Source organism: Fukomys damarensis, unplaced genomic scaffold (genome assembly GCF_012274545.1).
Source record: "Fukomys damarensis isolate Sample0158 unplaced genomic scaffold, DMR_v1.0_HiC HiC_scaffold_6, whole genome shotgun sequence".
NCBI lineage: Eukaryota > Metazoa > Chordata > Mammalia > Rodentia > Bathyergidae > Fukomys > Fukomys damarensis.
The window spans coordinates 8,686,607-8,704,639 of NW_022900918.1; the positions used below are offsets into that span (position 1 = coordinate 8,686,607).

General features: G+C 31.6%; 1 protein-coding gene across 1 annotated transcript in view; it reads right to left on the bottom strand.

The window, feature by feature from the left end:
* Window positions 1–18,033, bottom strand: part of Dach1 (dachshund family transcription factor 1) — a 394,219-nt gene that overhangs the window by 127,948 nt on the left and 248,238 nt on the right. Inside the window, exon 4 of the mRNA XM_033760919.1 lies at window positions 68–223. Within this exon, the coding sequence (XP_033616810.1) occupies window positions 68–223 (156 nt within the window). The remainder of the gene's footprint in view (window positions 1–67; window positions 224–18,033) is intronic.

Below are 18,033 nucleotides of genomic sequence, written 5' to 3' on the forward strand. Positions count from 1 at the left end.
CTGTCGGACATAAAAAAGTTAAGTTTTGAAAAGTGCCATTTTTAGTGCTAAAAAAACGCCATCGTACCATTTGGCAGCAGGTGGCTGTGCCGAAGGTGGTTGAGAGGATGACTAACTGGAAGGCTATGCGCTGCAGGCATGCGGGGGTGGGAAACAGTGGCCTGAGATCCCTGAGATGGGTAAGAGTGCAGTGTTTCCTTATCCCAAGAACCATCACTGCTGCCTGTGGGAATGAATATAAATTACTCGGATACAGGATTATCCCAAATCTTCCCATGACTAACTTGAAATAAGGTTGTAAAAAGTACATCACATTTGGATATTGACAGACAGATTTCCAGGGTAATGAGCTGAGGGAAGTACATTTCCTCTAAACTGCATTTTCTTTTCCCTTATTTCTCAGATAAGATCACAAGTCTTTGACAAAGAATATTTCTGTAACATTCAACCTATTTCTGGAGTCCACTCCCAAGCTTAATGTTAAATGGGCTCTGTTATGTAATTAGATAATGAGTTCTTGAAACTGAAGTACACTGATGGTTATAAAATGCAAAGCTATCCTGGTAGTCAGTGGTACGCTACTTACCACCCAGAGTTACAGTCTTTAACTCAGTTCTACCACAAATGCTAAAAATGGAATCTTTAAGTAGCCAATTTGGTCAGACACTGTACAGAGAACACAAAAGATAACTTTGTGAAAGATAATGTCATAGCAAAATATTTAATGTGTGTAAATAAACGTGGATTTTCAAACAAAAAGAAATTAATGTAGTCTTATGACATATCACTGTCAAAATCAAAACTATCCCATTGTGGGCTTGTATTTTTTAAAATTGGTGGCAATGTCTTGGATTTAACTAGATCCTTAAATATTTCAGTAGGACACTCCTTAGAAAATGTTTACAGAGCATTTCAATTTAGACACATCTTCAAATCAAACCAACGTTAATTTATTCTGTAACAGAATCTGTTGAATATAAAACCATCCTTTTTTAAAAGTCTATAATATCCCTGTTAGCTTATAGTTTTTCTTTTTCTAAGTAGAAGAGGAAAAAGAAGGAAGTGGAGGAGGAGGAGCAAGAGAGAAGGAGGAGGAAGAGGAAGAGAAAGGAAGAAACCACAGTTTTATAGAGCATGCGTGAAAACAGCAAAGTTGGTAAAACTCCAATTTAATGCTTTATCTCCACTAAAAGCCTCATTGTAAAAAATCTCGGCGACATAGTTTTTAATGAAGAATACTTAGGTACTGCCATGATTTCTTTCCATTTACTTCATGAAGACAGTTAAGTTTCAATATAAATTCAAACTCATTAGCTCAATACTGTCTGGATCTTAGAGTAAATTGTTCAGAAGTGGGTAATGAAAACTCAATTCAAATCCTTCAGCAATCAAACAAAGCAATTTTATTAAACAATGAAAAAATCAATTAAAGTGGATATCTTTATTATCTTTATTATTTTATAAGGATCTATGACAGCTTTTGGCTTGAAAAAAGTTTATAGCTTCATACAGAAATGACTCATATAAAAGAAAATTCTCTAGTCTGCTTCTATACTGTGATAATAATTCACCAATTTATAAACCTCATTCTTCTACTCATAAATTTTTGGATAATATTAGCAGCCAGATATGCAAAAATTATACATATGTTCATTTTTCAAATGTATATGTCTAAAGGATTTTATGGTAAATTATTTTAGATGTCACTTTACAATGCCTTTATCAAAGGATGTGCAACCATTTGTTACATATTTCATCGATAAAATGTGTGAAATTTGATATATAAATTTAAGATATAAAGCACAGTGTGAAATTATAGTTAAATAACTTTGAAAAGAGATGATAGATAAAATACTACTTATTTAATTTCTCTTTTGCATTACAAGATATCTGTCCTTTTCATATAGGTAAATATCAATCATCCACATGTGAATTTTCCATAGCAAGTTTTTAATACTAGATTGGATTGCTCACTTTATAAAAAGCTCCTAGACATCTCCACCAATCATCATTTTTTTAAATACTCGTGCTGTGAACTCACTTGGGAATAGAGCAATTAAGAAACTAAGTCTGATGAAAAATATACAATATATCACCGAGTCAGCTGTAAGTGATTTTTCATTATTTATAATATCCTTCTTTTCTATTAACATGAATAAGCAAGAAATGAAAAAAGGCCATTCAGAAAAAGACATGCTCATTACAACATTGTGAAATGTGTAATTTCAGGTGCTTTGGATATATAGAGAAAAAAATGTATATACATATATATGACATTATATATTTTTTCAACTATTTTTGTCACATTTCCCTTTTCTGTACCTTCATGATCTGTTATAGTTTGAGTTTTACAAATCCAGTATAGTGAATGTTCATCTGTCTCCCCATGCCATTAGTAAATATAACCTCCTATGTGCACAAGTCCCCAACAGTGGAAATCTCTAGCTCAAGCTCTGCTAAGTTCTCTAAGCTCCCACTGCTTCTCTATACTTCTCCTACTGAAATATTGTACGTAGATTCTCTTGATTTAAGGATGTCTTCTTTCTCCACTCTGCTACTGCTCTCCAGTCTTATGGGCTCAAATATGTATAGATAACAGATCAGCAGTTCACATCAAAGGAGAAATCCAGGGATGACATATGCACAGGCACCTGCAGTCCTTGAGTAAATCCCTTGGAACTCCACCTTCTTTACCTTTAACAATGAGGAAATACACTAAAAAAAGATTACCTACTCATTACACACTATCTCTTCACTAAGATGATTTCAGCAAATCTCCTCTCCCTGTGGTAGCCCCCTCTGATGAAAAGAGGAAGACATTCAGACATTCATGTTCCTGGAATATGGCGTGATATTTTAAGATAACAATGCTGTCTCCGCTGCTGTTAATAAGGACCAACTGTTTTTTACTTTCTTTAAAATAAGTAGTATCTGGCACTTTTGCTCTTGTAAGGGAACAAAGGAGAGATTCTATTTACTGTCCTATTATGTAATCTTACCTAATGCAACCTACAAGAAACATGGCTGCACTATAAACCACACTTTAGCAATTAGTTCTTAAAAATAAACTGAAATACGTGGAAAATGTAAATGTTCCACATTTGAAATGTTCTTTCACAAATTAACTGAAACTTTAAAATGATTAAGACAAAAGTTCAAAGAAAACAATTCTATGAATAAGAGAATTTTCACTAATAAAAGTTTTGCTACAAAAGAAAAATAAAATGCAAAAAAAAGATTGAATGCAGAGATACCAATTATTATAAGAAGAAAGATGATTACTTAAATTTTTGCAACAATTTCTGGTAGTAAAGGAAATGAAAAGTGTTTTGGGGAGGAATAGTGATAGTTTTACCTCAATAGAAATGCAAAGAAAAAATGAATTTTGTGTACATGAGTGGCAGCAATTCTAATCCTAGTCAAAATAATTACATTTATTATTTAATTCATTCTTATCATTCCTAACTAAATCCAAAAGGTAAGACACACTACTTTTAAATAAATTGTGGATAGAATGAATTATAAATAATTCCATACAAAATCAGAATGACTTGTAAAAAATTCCTTTTAAGTCATCATGTGTTAAAACAGTAAAAGTATATTTGAATATTACAATACTTTGTATATGGGTGACATGTCTCTAGTTGTGATTTTCCCACAGGCTGACCCTGATAAAGAAGGCAAATCTCAAAGGGAATAACGGTCACAGCACTATTTAGTGAGTGACACTGATAGATTGTGACAGGAACCTGACATTGTCAAGATTAGTTTACAATGAAAATGATGGCAAGAGCAGACTCCTACTTCATACCATTGGAGACCACTTAGAAGGCTGTCAACTCCATCTTAACAATAAAAACACGACTACTGAGTAAAGGCAAATACTAGTTACAGGGTCCTATTCAGCTGTTAATTCAGAGGTAGGTGAAAATAAATGTTATGTTTAGTAGATTAGTTTCAATTAATAAAAATGAGGTAAGTGTCATCATTGATGCTAATATTTTACATAAATATTAGAAACAGGTCTTTCACATAGTGTAGTTTTTACTTTGTTTTTTTGGCTAACTACCTAAGCCTAACTGACCTACTTTCGTATAGTTTGTTGAAATCTATAGAGTTTTAGTTTGATGTTGTTAAATTGCTTTATATTCAATGTGAACAGAAGAAATATTTTTAACTTTTAAATTTATTTTAACTCATATAAGTGTATATTATCTTTGCCTTTTGTTCTTTAGGTGCTTAGGATATAATCTATGGCTTTGCCCATTTTAAGTTCAAGCTTTGCCACTAAGCTATATCCCAGCTAAACTGGAACATTTTTAATTGTGCCACTAATTAATTAAGTACAGCATTTTAACCAAGAAAACACTGTATCTGCCACTTAATTGGTATTGTAAAATATTGCTCACTGAGTAGGTAAGCTATTTCCAAAATCTAAAATTTATATTTGTACACATACCATGTTTGATTTGGTAGTACTGTGAGAAAACTTAACTACTTGGCTGTCATGTTACCAAAATTACTTGGTTTAACTTCTGACAGATTTGTTTTATTTATTTATTTTTTGGGAAAGAATAGTACTGTGAATTCTAATTACTCCATTACCAATAAATATATCATTTAGGGAAATATGTTCCTTTCCAAAAATAATGGGATATATTTTCTTTGGCTATCTTTCATTAATTAAACCTTACTACGTTATCTGAGCATAAGATATTTGTTAATTAAGCATGTGAAATCTTTTTATACAATGGAACTTCTATTTTACTGATGATGTTTTCTTTTGAATGCAGAGCTGTTTTATTTTTCCTACATTGGTGATAAGATGAGCGCTATTAGTGTTGTTGTTCACATCAGAATGCTGCTAATCCTCATTTCTTCACCTACTTAGGATATTTCTATTGCTCTACATATTTCCTAATGTTGAAAGCAGGAATAAGTTAACACACTACCCAAAGTGACACATGAAATAATGGAAACTAGAACTCCTTATTTTTAATTTTTTTTAATATTCTTCATCATAGCTAATGGCTGTTGAACTATAAAGATTAGAAAAAAAATTGCAAAATAAGGCCAACTTTCAAGTTACTTATGCCAGATGAAATATATTTAACAGTTACATAATGAATAGGCAGATATTACTAAAAATCGATTAGAGCTTTTTCCTAAGAATCTTTGGAGAATTATGGAAAAGAGGAACCACATTAGAAAACTGAAAATAGAGAAGTTCCAACTTTAATAGTTTTGAACTATTAGAATAAATTGCTTTGCACAGAATACAGTAGTTTATGGACTTTTATTTCATACAAAATTTTAGAAAGTTCTGATGCAATTTAAAAGAAGAAAAGCTATAATTATAAAGATAGAAGGTCAAATACTACATATGTAGAGGAAAGAGATAATTATATCACAAATCACATTAGTTTTTGATGTTGTTGCTGTCTTTGGACTCATTAGCACCATGCTCTAAGTGTTAACCAGGTAAAATAGATTCCCAAAACAATGGAAATAATATGCATGCTCAGACTGGATAAAAGAATCGCATGGGATTCAACACAGGAATAAAAATAATGGCCAAATTGACTTGCATTGACTAAATATTTAAGGGTCTTATTAATATAGAATATAAGGTGACTGTTAGAGCCATATGATTTTGTGAAGAGTTGAAAACAGGTTGGTTAATTTTCACAACTCAAGAATAATTCTACTATAGACAGTTGGCAGTACAGAAATGATCATACTCGGCACATGCAAAAGCTTTATAATCTAGAATATAGTATGGCCAGGGATTTGACTCAGTGGTACTGCTTCCTGCCTCACGAGCACAAAGTCCGAAATTCAATCCCTGGTACAAAAAAAATATATATATAATAATACAGTTCTTCATAATAAAGCTGCTTTCAGCCTTTCTCATTACCAATGCCAAGTATTTGTAAATTTTGCATTCAATGTTTGATTATTCTTGACTAGACAAAAAAAGTGAATTAAAACACATTCTACCTGATTTTGTAATTTCCCCATAGATACAGACTTAGATAAAATTTCAAGTTATACTTTCTATACTGTTAATAATAAATGTAAAGTCATAAAAAGTTAATAATCTTATGTTTCTGTGTTAAGTTTTGATCATGGCAAGTTAAAATCAGTTTTAATTTTCATTGATTTATAGAACATTTTAGTTTTTATGTATTTGTATTGAAATTGAGAAATTTCTTTCCTATATGAGGCAGCATTAATATTAAATTTCCCAGAAGTTACAACACTCTCATAGATGGGGTGGCACGTTCACAAGAATTATCTGAATTTCTCACATATGTATGGATCTAAGCATTAATTTGTCCCCTCATAGACCTGGTTATCCTTAAAGAATAATGTTATCTACTAGTTGTAAAATTCAGAATCATTCTTAGGTCCACCTTTCTTACTGGACATCGCTAACGTTCAGTTCTTTTTCACATCTGGTTGATTTCATCTACATCATTTATTTCTACTCTACTTCTCTCTCGACTATTGTAATCTGCATCAAGTTTCACCATTATTTTAAAGCACAACTTTCTACTGTTGTTCCCTTGCTTAAGGTCTTCTACAGCTTAAAGGTGCTATTAAGAAAAAGCTTCAAAAATTTTGGCTCCATAGAGTTAAGTATATGTGTTTTTTATTATCTTGTTTTGTTTTGTTTGTTTGGTACCAGGGATCAGACTTGGGACCTTGGGCTTGTGAGGCAGGAGGCAGAAGTACTGAGCTAAATCCCCACCCTAAATTTTTTCTGTTGTCATTGTATCCCCAGGATTTAACAAGATAAAAGTCTCATTGGGTTCCTGTGCTAAAAGCTACAAAAGCAAATCAGTTCCTACATTCATATGTGATAGACATCAACATACATTAAAAAAATCAGTTATGAGCTTTGTAAATGAGCAAGTTATGGAAAGCAGGAACACAAATGGAACATGTGTTTACATTATTTTTATTCTGTAACTGGAATTAAGGATGTAAAAGATGAATAGGAAATCCACTTGACATTTTGGAAGTAAACTTGATAGAACCTGGTAATCATTTGGATACAAACGGAGATGCAGTCAGTAAACTGTGAAAGATGACTTGCCCGTGTATGTTAACAACTGGGTGTTTGGTGGCTTCATTCACGAAGAAATGGTGTTGATGATGCTGAGGAGGACACTTACATGAATCATGTACTTCCAATGGGTCAGACACTGTGTTAAGCTTTCTCAAAAGAATCTTGAAAAATCTTGAGGTAGACCCATATTCACATTAATAATATAAAGATTAATTTGACTCATTCCAAGATTTGAATCACAGAATTCTGAATTCATCAGCCACATATCCATAGGAAGATCAGATTTTTTAATCAATAAATTAAAAATCAATTTTGGGCCAGTTGACTATGAATTAGGTAGAAATTGACAACCCCCTACTAGAAATATGTAACTAATATTTTGGGAAAAAAGTAGATGCCTAGAGAAGATTTGGAAATCATTACTTGATAGATGAAGGTATGACACTTTAAGAAGGCATGGAAAGAATGAAAGTATTTCCATTTAAGTGCATTTCTACTATGAACCACAGAACAAATCTCAAATAATTTGAGCTGGATAGATTTTTTTTTTCTTTTTTTAATTTGGAAGACTGGGCAAGAATAAGCAGATATTGGTTTCCGACTCCTACAGTTTAATTTAAACAAGTTAAAATAAATTCTTAATACAAAGGGCTGTATTAATCCATTTAATATGTCTTACTTCTTTTAAGATGAAATATTTTTAATAAGATAATCAACATGAATAAATGAATGCCTGACATTTCTTGGGTCCTCAATTAGTACTGAATGAATTAATGCATAATATGATTGAATTTAAAAATGTAATAATCCTAACTACTCTTTAAAGTAGAGCCTAAACAGAGACAAAAAACATATATACACAATTCAGCATAATTTGAAAAGGTGCCATAATATAACTTGTAAGGGGATACTTAGTTTTAGTATCCAGTAATTATGAGTTCCCCTTTAGATCTTGGAGAGCTGTGGTTTCAAATGGAAGGACTACATATAACAGAGAAGAACTCAGCGCATTTGAAGGATCACTGAAATAATATTATATTATAGTGTAGATTACATGCAGATGACAGACTTGTTGAAAGCTACTGTTTATATGAAATCAAATCATTCTTTCCATGACTTCTTTTATGCATAGTGAAGACATTCTATTCAAGCACTTTTCATCAGTTTTTCATGGGCAGGCAAAGGAGTTGGTTTTCAAGGTCAAAATGACCAATAAAATTCTGGTTGCTGGCAAGGAGAAAAACACTTAGGAAGATTAGGAGCAGTATGGAAAATTCTATTTTTGTCTTTACATTCCAATTTAAAAATTAAATATAAGCACTAGCTTTTATCCCAAGAATAAATGACTTCAGTATTCTTGTACAGATTGCTATTATAATGTGAATTAGAATAAGAAAAATGTTAATAAATGTTTTTAAATGAAGGTTGACTTTTCTGACAATATCAACTTGCATGGGAAGGAATAAAGCAAAATTTTAATGTTACTCATTTTTTTTAATTTTAAATATTGTCTAGCGCAATTATTATAACAATAATGTGCCAATGAAGAATATAAGGAAATATGCAACCTACCTAAGGTTATGCAATAATTCATGGTCAAAATAAAGTGCTAAACATAGGTGTTAAGTTCATAAAAGAAACAACCCTTAAAGTGATGTGAGCTGTGAAGACCACCTATAATCCCAGCACTTTCAGGCTGAGGCAGGAGGTCACAAGTTCATGTCTGGCTAGGCTTCCTAGTGAATTTGAGGCCAGCCTGGACTAGGTATTGAGACCTTGTCTCAGAAACACACACACACACACACACACACACACACACACACACACACTCCCTCCAAAACAAAATAAAATAAAGCAAAACAACAGTGCAAAAACCCAAAAAACTCTGAAGGTAGTATTTGGCTAAATCCGTCACACTCATTCCTCTCCAATATTTTTTTTCCCCAGATTCTTATTTAAAAGGCCTGGGAAAAATATTAGTGATGAAGAATGAAATGGTCATTTTTTTCTAAAATTATCAAACTCAAATAGGATTTTTTTCTACACCTTAGAAAATAACATCAGTTCAATTTATATTTTTCAGCAGTAATACTCATGGGGCTATTATACTTTAAGTATTTTTGATATAAAGAGAAATCTATTAAAAATACTTTTAGCAAAGCTCTTAATTATTGAACTCTAAAAACCCATTTGATCATAAAATTGCTCTCCTTGATAGAGTTTTATTCTTTTATCTGTTATTTTCCCTTGTGATCACAAAATCTGCCTTCAATAATTTCAATACTTCCTCAAATATTAAAGTACTGTGCCTTTTCTACTTTCTTCCTGCTCGGTCATGTACATTCCTTCACGCTGTTATATCTGGCACTGCTAGGACCAGCATCATCTAAATGATCCTAGTCTAGCACTAGAGGTCACGTGTGCAAACACATCTTATAATTTTATGTAAAACATCACTCTCAAAGTAACATAGAACTCTGGAAAGTGCACTAAGCAGTTATGTTTTAATTCTTTGAAACAAGGTCTCACTGTGTAGTTCAAGCCTTGAATCCACTATGTAGCCCAGGCTGGCAGTGCCACCCCTTGGTGACTCCTGCCCCTTTTTTTAATTCTTTGAAACAAGGTCTCACTGTGTAGTTCAAGCCTTGAATCCACTATGTAGCCCAGGCTGGCAGTGCCACCCCTTGGTGATCCTCCTGCCTCAGCATCCTGAGTGTTGAGATTACAAGCATGCACCACCAGGGCTAGCGACATGAGCATTTCAAAACAAAATAGTCAAGAACCTTCCTAAGTTTAAATGATCTTCTTAAGTTTAAATGATGGAAATTGTTTTCTTCTGGTGAACTTTTAAATTTTGCTCTATGGGCTCCTTATGGAAAGCTGCTTCTGACAAAGAAATATTTGGAGTACATTCTGCATGTTAGTATAAATATGTTTGAACATTTCAAAAACAATTGTAATTGTGTTAATAAACAAAAATGCAAAATGTCTTGTTCTTTAGTGGCTGTGTGTGAAAACTACTATAGTGTCTGCTTTCCCTGTATTTATTTTAAATCCAATTAATTCACAAAAGCATTATCTTTAATGATGGAAAAAAGGTTCAATTTTCTCCTTTTTCCTTTTGTAGCCTCACACATACTGAGTTTTAGATGCCACCACTGAATTCTACCCTCAGCCTTGAAGGCTGGATTTTTACCTGTGTTAAATTATCTTCTGAACTATAAGTTTAACTTGAAAAACATTTTATTATGTATACTAGTTAATATTAATATATTTTTTTCAATTCTCAATGAGAAATATAGGATGGTTTTGAAAAATACTTCATGTTCTTATTTATTCTAAAGTTAAACTGTCACTGCATATTGAAAATCAGGGACAGAAAGAAGAGAAATACAGCAGACAAAATTATGATATAGACCTATAAAACAGAAAAATAAAGAAAAAAGCACAAAACACAATTTTTAAAATAACAATATATAATAAGCTAATTATGTATTTTTATCTAGAACTAGATTCAAAGGATGCTAGAGTTCAAAAGCTAAGAAGAATATATATATGTATATACATTATATACATATATACATACATATATATATACATATATATATGTATATATACACACATACATATATATGTAGTGGTACTTTGGTTTGCAAACATTTTGTTTTACACTTTGGGGGAAGATGTCTTGAGTTTGTGTTTGTGTGGGGAAGATAACCGTGCTTGTGTTTATTATCCAATGGAAAATTTTCCAACAGAAGTAAAATTTTGTTGAACATTTTTGTTTGTGAACCCAAATTACAGACAAGTGTTGTGATGTGTGTTACTATACAATATATAATTTATTTTTCTGTAAACATTTGAATCAAGAGTTATGGCACAAAATATACATTGAAGTCATTAATTTTACTCATTCTATTGATATATATTGAGCACTTATTATGTGCCAGGTTATTATTATAAACAGTAGGGAAATAGTGCAAAAGCAGACAACAATCTACATCCTCATGTGGCTTATTTTCTAGCTGGGAAATGGCTGGAAAAATAATGAGCAAACAAATAAAGTGACATTGACTGATGTACTAACCATAGAAAGATGAGGAATTTTGCATGTACAAAATTTATATTTCTATGTGTATTCATATGCAAACAAGAGTGTTGGAAGGTATATGTTAAAATGATATAATAAGGGAAGGCTTTGCTGAAGTGATGAGTTCCTCATTTTACAGGAGAGAAAACTGAGGTTCAGAGCAATTAAGCACTTGAGGTCACAAGACTCTTGAATAACAGACATGTAGGCCTGAACTTTGGCCTTAATTCCTTTCCATCGGCCAGCACAGAAGAGCTGGTTCAGAGAACCGTCCAACCTGCACGATGAGACAAAGACATACACAAATGACCCAAGTAGATGACAGCCACAGAAGCTCAAGCGGCTGGAGCAGTAAGCACACTAGTTTTAGGGAATGATGAGAACTCGGAATGAGGGAGGTGAGGGCCAGATTATGAAAGTTCTCAGACGTCAGGATGATGAGTTTGATCATCATCTTAGGCAGGGGAGAGATATGATTAAAGTGATGTATCAGAGAGTCAGACCGAGGAAAAGGAACTCATCATCAGGAATAATCACCCTTAGCTCTGTCATCCACCACATTGACATTGATATGACCAGGGCACGAAACCTGATTCTCATATTTCATGCCACTGGAAAATTGATAAAATAGCGGGAAAAATCTTGTGTTCTCTACCATTAATGTATTTTAAGAAGATGACTGAGGAACAAATTAGTTTCTAGAGCTAGACATGACAAAATTATGAGAGTGGCTCCTGCATACTCTGTGTCTGAAGTCAGTGGTTTATAAACCTTCTGGAATGCACTCATTTTTGTTCTGTTTCATTTTATTTTGTTTCATTTTAAAAGAAGGAAGCTAACATAACTTGTTTGAAGCTTGTATATAAATATACTTTACCCTACCTTGACACGGGGTGACAGTTTATTGGTGACTAGGAGAACACAATGCAGAGGTCTTATTGGAAAGCAAGAAGAGATTTTTCCAGATTCAGGGTGGTTGGAAACCACAGACACTGCCTGAGCACACAAGATGAGGTGGTAAAAAAGGAACACACTCTCAAAATTCAAAATTTAATAATGAAATCTTTGAAATGTAACAAGATTGGCTTTATTCTTTTTATAGCAAAGTTAAATCTGAGAATGTGTTTTAATACTATCTCTATTCAGTACAGCATATATATTACTGTTCTCTACCACTTCAAATAACTGTTATCATACAGAATATTATACCCATCAGCAGAGAGGAAAAGAGTGGTTACTACCCAGATATTGAAAAATATGCACCAGCAAAATACACATCTTAGGCTTATTATCTATTGTTCTATTCATTACTATTCTTCATTACTCACAAGTCTTATATTTACTAGGTTTCTTCAACATTGAATTTTCAAAAATCACTGTGTATAATACATATATACCATATAGGCAATAGTTTCTAAGTGATGCCCAATAATAGATACATGCAGAAAGTACTTACTTTCTTCAGCCTAATAGAATCATAGAGCATGATGAACCTTCATAATACCCAGAAAGAATTTTTCCTTTTCTCATAAAAATGAAAAATGATCATATTATTTTGTATTGATATATTATACTAAATTTATTACCTCTAAAATATGTGATATAAGTTTTTAAATTTGTATAAGATCACTCTCTAAATATACCACTTATTTCAATGATTTTTGTTTTCATAATACAAAGTTTTTAGGTTAACTTCTATTTTTATATGGGAGTGTTAAAAGTAGTGCAATTTAATGTGCTAAAATAAATTTTCAAGCAGCTTACTATGCACAGACTGCTTTTAAAAATTCAAAACAGCCCCAACAGCAAATGTCATTTCTTTCATAGTTACAAAATGCAAACTCCAAGTGTTTTATCCTAATGAATAAATGAGTTTGTCCTTTATGTATAAAATATAGTTTGTGTTCGTTGCACAAGTTTTTAATAATAGATGAATTTTAGGTTTGCTCTAACGTATTCAATAAAGTGTGATTAATTTGGTTTTTCAAAAATGCAAACTAGACATTACTATATTACTTTGCAAAATGCACAGCTTGCAACATTATTGTCTCAGTGGGATCTTAAATTGAATTGTAAAATGTGTCTTATTTCCAGTTTGATTTATGTAAGAGATAGCAGTGGATAATGCCCCTTTTGAAGTTTCATTGCTTTGTGTGAGCGAAGAACAGAAACCTAAAATTCATGACAGAGTTCGCTGAAACTCAAAGGAAACTTTTGGAATATGCAATACTTGATAGTAATGAAACCTTATGATGAACACCGACTACCACATATTCAGAGAAACAACATTTCGAAGTTTTCTATGATGATGGGTCATACAACACATTTCTGACATTTTCTGTGATTTTTATTATGATATTTTACATAATTACCAAATCATGTTTCCTCTGAAAAAGCTTTCCTATGCCCTGAGAATTAATCTATGATACCATTTAACTTGGCTTTTTGAAGTAAATATCACCAGATAAAAGCCAGCTGGATCTGAATAATAGGATACTTGAATGAATGTATTAGTGTTTGAAAAAGAGAGTACAAATCTTCTAAAAAGATTAATTTCCATAAAAAAGATAGCTCCCTGATCTACAAAAGAATAAAATCAAAAACATAATAAACTCTCAGAAAGAAAGGTAGATTAAAGTAAAAGCTGCAGCACCTTGCTCCCGCAGCTGTTGCTCAGCAATGATTCTGTATCAATTACATTTGGTTGGTCCTGTAGGGCTCTTCAAAGCTTCATGTGAAAAGCCTGAATATGGAATATGTGTGACACCATAAGTAATAACTTCAGCGATTAATTTCAATTCAACCCCACATTCATTCCGACCTCACTCTCAATATTTACTGTTTGGGAGAAGCTACAAAGGTTTGGATGGGAACATGTGAATCTACCAGGGAAACCTTTTTTTTCTTTGCTCCATTTATTAAAGATATGGATATGAATTTTCTTTGTCATGAAAATACTGTGGCTTTATCACACTAAACAGTTGCTGACATCATCATGTAAAAAGGCTAGAGTTGGCCAATAGACTTTATTTTCAATATCCTGCTTCAAAACATGTCCTTTTAAAAAAGGCTGTGAATTCTGTTCACACCACTTCTCTTTTTTAGTTTGTAAAATTACTAATAAAACCAAGTTTGGTCGTGCATAAAATCCTTCTGAAGATGGCCCGTAGTCTTCCATCTTGAATGAATCCTATGCTATTACTACTTTTAGTCTAAAGGCAGAAATAAATATGGAGATTAATTGATTTTACACCTTGTTTAAATCCTAGTAAAATACAAATCTGCTTCAAAGAATGAATGTAAAAAGACCATAGATAATTTCAAATGTAATGAAAATTACACCCAAAAAAAAATAAATATAACAGTGAGTTTAACTCTGAAGGCTTTTTTTCATTAGAAACAGCACAAAACACTGAACCCCATCAAAAGGAACTTATTATCCAACCATAACAATAAGAAAAGAAATATCAAGTGGGTGAAATTAGTAAATCACAGTGTTAATCACACTGTGGCAATGATTTTCCTGGGATGAATAAATAAGCTGCTAATTTTCCTCACTCTCCTTCCTATTACTTTTTCAAAATTCAGTGCCCAAAGAAAATCCTAGTAATTTATAATATGTTCATTTAAACTTAGCAAGATACATGTATATAGTAAAAGGTTTAAATATTAAGGAAATGTCTATCATAATGAAGTCATCAAAGCATGTTATTGTTAGCACTGCCTATGAAATGCTGAAGAGAATCTAACCGATACATGAAAGGAAAGACCGCCTTCTCTACACACACGGTACCCGCTAAATGATTATGACAGTTTTTAATAGTAACTGAAGAATTCCTTTTTCATACTTCTTTGAGAAATCTGCTCTTAGTTAAAACATAAAAATGGTAGTTACAAGGTTTCTGCAAACATAACTGCCATTCCATTAAGGAAATGGTGCAGCACACAGTAAATAGTGGCCTCAAGGGAAATGTAAGTATTGATTTTATTACTGTGTTGGTTGGTTGGTATTTGCAATTGTCAACTCCAATTTTGGACTGTGCTTTAAGTATCCTTAAAACTGCTAAAGGAAAGGAAAAATATTAATTGTAATATACTGGTAATTATTGCTTTGTAACTACTAATATCATGAGATTATTTCTTTTCAGCTTTTCATAGTATATTTCTAAAATAAGAAATTTTCATTTTGTTATACATGGAAAATGAATGACCAGATCGTTTTCATTAAGTCAAGTTATATACTCATTTTATATACTATAAATCAGTAGTTCGCTCCAGGAATGAAGTTAATCACTATGAAAAGTGTAAACTTTGTAATACACATTTCTTTAATTTGGTTAGGAAATTTAGCTTTGCATTCATTGATACTGAAGTTTGATTCACCTAAAAAGATCTTAAGTGACTATGAAACTAATTACAAGTTTAGAAATTATATCATAATTGAAATAAACTTCAACTAATAGCCTCATTAAGCATAAATCGTCAAATGCTGAAAAAAACAAAATTTTCCAACATAATTAATTAATGTTTTATATTATCATCATCATTATCTTCATCAATGATTTTCTTTTTTTACATTTCAGTAAATGGCATTTGCACATTTGTGCTAAAGGTATAATTAACAACACAGATCATTTTCTAAAACCATGCCAGAGAGCAACTCTGTTTAATATGTAAATTCTCAACCATACCTACGGGGCTGTAAATATAGTCGGTGTTAAATTTCTACAATTAACTAAAAGAAGTGTTTATACTACACATAAATTTTAGAAATGTCCTCTATGGAAATCTAAAGAGGTGGAAATTAATATAAAGAAAATATTACAAGAGCTGTTCAGATTAAAAAACATAAACTATGGGTGGGTTCAGAAGCCAAACAGTAAACTAGAAATGTCTCAAAGCAGAAAAGAGAAAAAAAAACCTATTAAAAGCACATACACACAGTCTCATATATCAGTTGGATATACTCTTTGGAAGCTGTTTCTTATTCTTTTCTTCATGAACACCAAAAAATACAGTAATTTTAAAGAAAACTCATAGTTTTAAACCACATAGTTTATGGGAAATATGCATATTTCCAAAAGTATAAAGAGAACCAAAGCATTTACTTTTACACTTTTGCAAAGCTCTCTAATGGTTGATTTGAAAAAAATCATCTGAGTTTTCACATTCGCTTCATATTTAGTCAATAAATATAGACTAATTATGCAATGTCAAATCACATAGCCTATACAATCCTCCACCACTTACCCATGAGAAAATGCAGATTTTTAAAATATGTCTTAGTAATATTCTGGAAAGAGTTTCATTCTCCTGAAAACCTTGAAAGTGTTTAGGGACCCTTTGTTCTATTGGTCCTGGGGCCACACTTTGACAATGCTGTGATTTCTGATAACATTTTAGGATATTTAGGATACCCAATTATATATTAATTTAGTAGTTAAATATTACTCTAATATGACTTCTGACAAGAAGAATAAGACCACAAAATTTTCTGTCAGGTTTCTTAAAGAAAGCTCATTAACTACATGTCAAACAATTGATAAAAAAATATTTACCTCACAAGGGCTATTATTCACTGTGAAATGACAAAGCATAGGAATTAAGGGAAGAGAAGTGTAGTTTTAAATATTACTGTTTCAGTCTTAAACATACAGTGTCCTTGACTCAATCATCTCATCTTGAAAATATTTTTCTGCTTTCTAGATTCTAGAAAACCAAATCGAATGCTTAGTCTAACATCTTACGATCATCTAAAAGTTTTTGCATGCAGTGGATCCAAACCATCTATTATATGATTGAAAGAATAGATATCACCCCACTTCCAGATGACTCAGCTAATGTTTTAATTGATAAATGAAAGCCACACATTCTGGATAATCAATAATATCCCCAGTAGCATTTTTATTTCTATCAAAGTTTCATTCCTAAGTTCCCAGATGCATTCAAAGTAAGCATGAAAATTTAATTTTTAGACTGCAAAATGTCAAATGAATGTTATCCATTACAAAATTCAAGAATGTGATGTTGAGTGGGAATATGTGGAAGAAAAAGAAAATAGCAAGATTATGTGTGCTTTGAGCTAAAAAAAATCATAATCCTTAATTTAAGAGATTTTAAAGGTTAATAACAGTGAAACATTCCTATTTTTTCTTCACCATTTCCCATGGTAAAATAAGTACAGTAAAATATCTTCAATGAGTGTTAATAACTATGGACAATAAAGAAGTGAAGTTTTGGTTCACAATGAATTTTACTACTCAATGCATTCTTTAAAATTTGAAATTCTATATATTTCTAAGAAAAATAAAATCTGGACTATTTTGATTAATTACTTGATTGCTGTAAAATAGCTTAACAATATAATTTCTAGTTTAAAACTTACGTTGGCCATTAGAAAATAATGATTAATAGAAGATCATATAATATGAAAGAATATAAAACATATCTTTTTTAATTCTAGATATATTAATGAAATCCAAATGATGACATAAATATTGGACATATTTAGCATACTATGTATTAAAATCATCTGCTAGATTATAAATATTTATAATATAAGGACATTTATAGAAAGTCTTGAGGGTTTACCTGTAAGAATATTACTTTGGTAGTTCTTAAAGACAAAATACCTCCTTAAAAATATACATATATACATATATACTTTACATAACAGAGTAATGAATATATCACTGGTTCTTATTGTTTTAAAAGAAGTTATTTAAATTTTTAAATATTCTTTCTCAAAAATGCATTTATTCATAATTGCATGCTCAGAGATTTAGAGAGATATAATAAGCTACTACAAAGGCAACACCATTTTGCTTTTATAGATATTTTATTACATCAATGGAAATTTCTGTCTCCT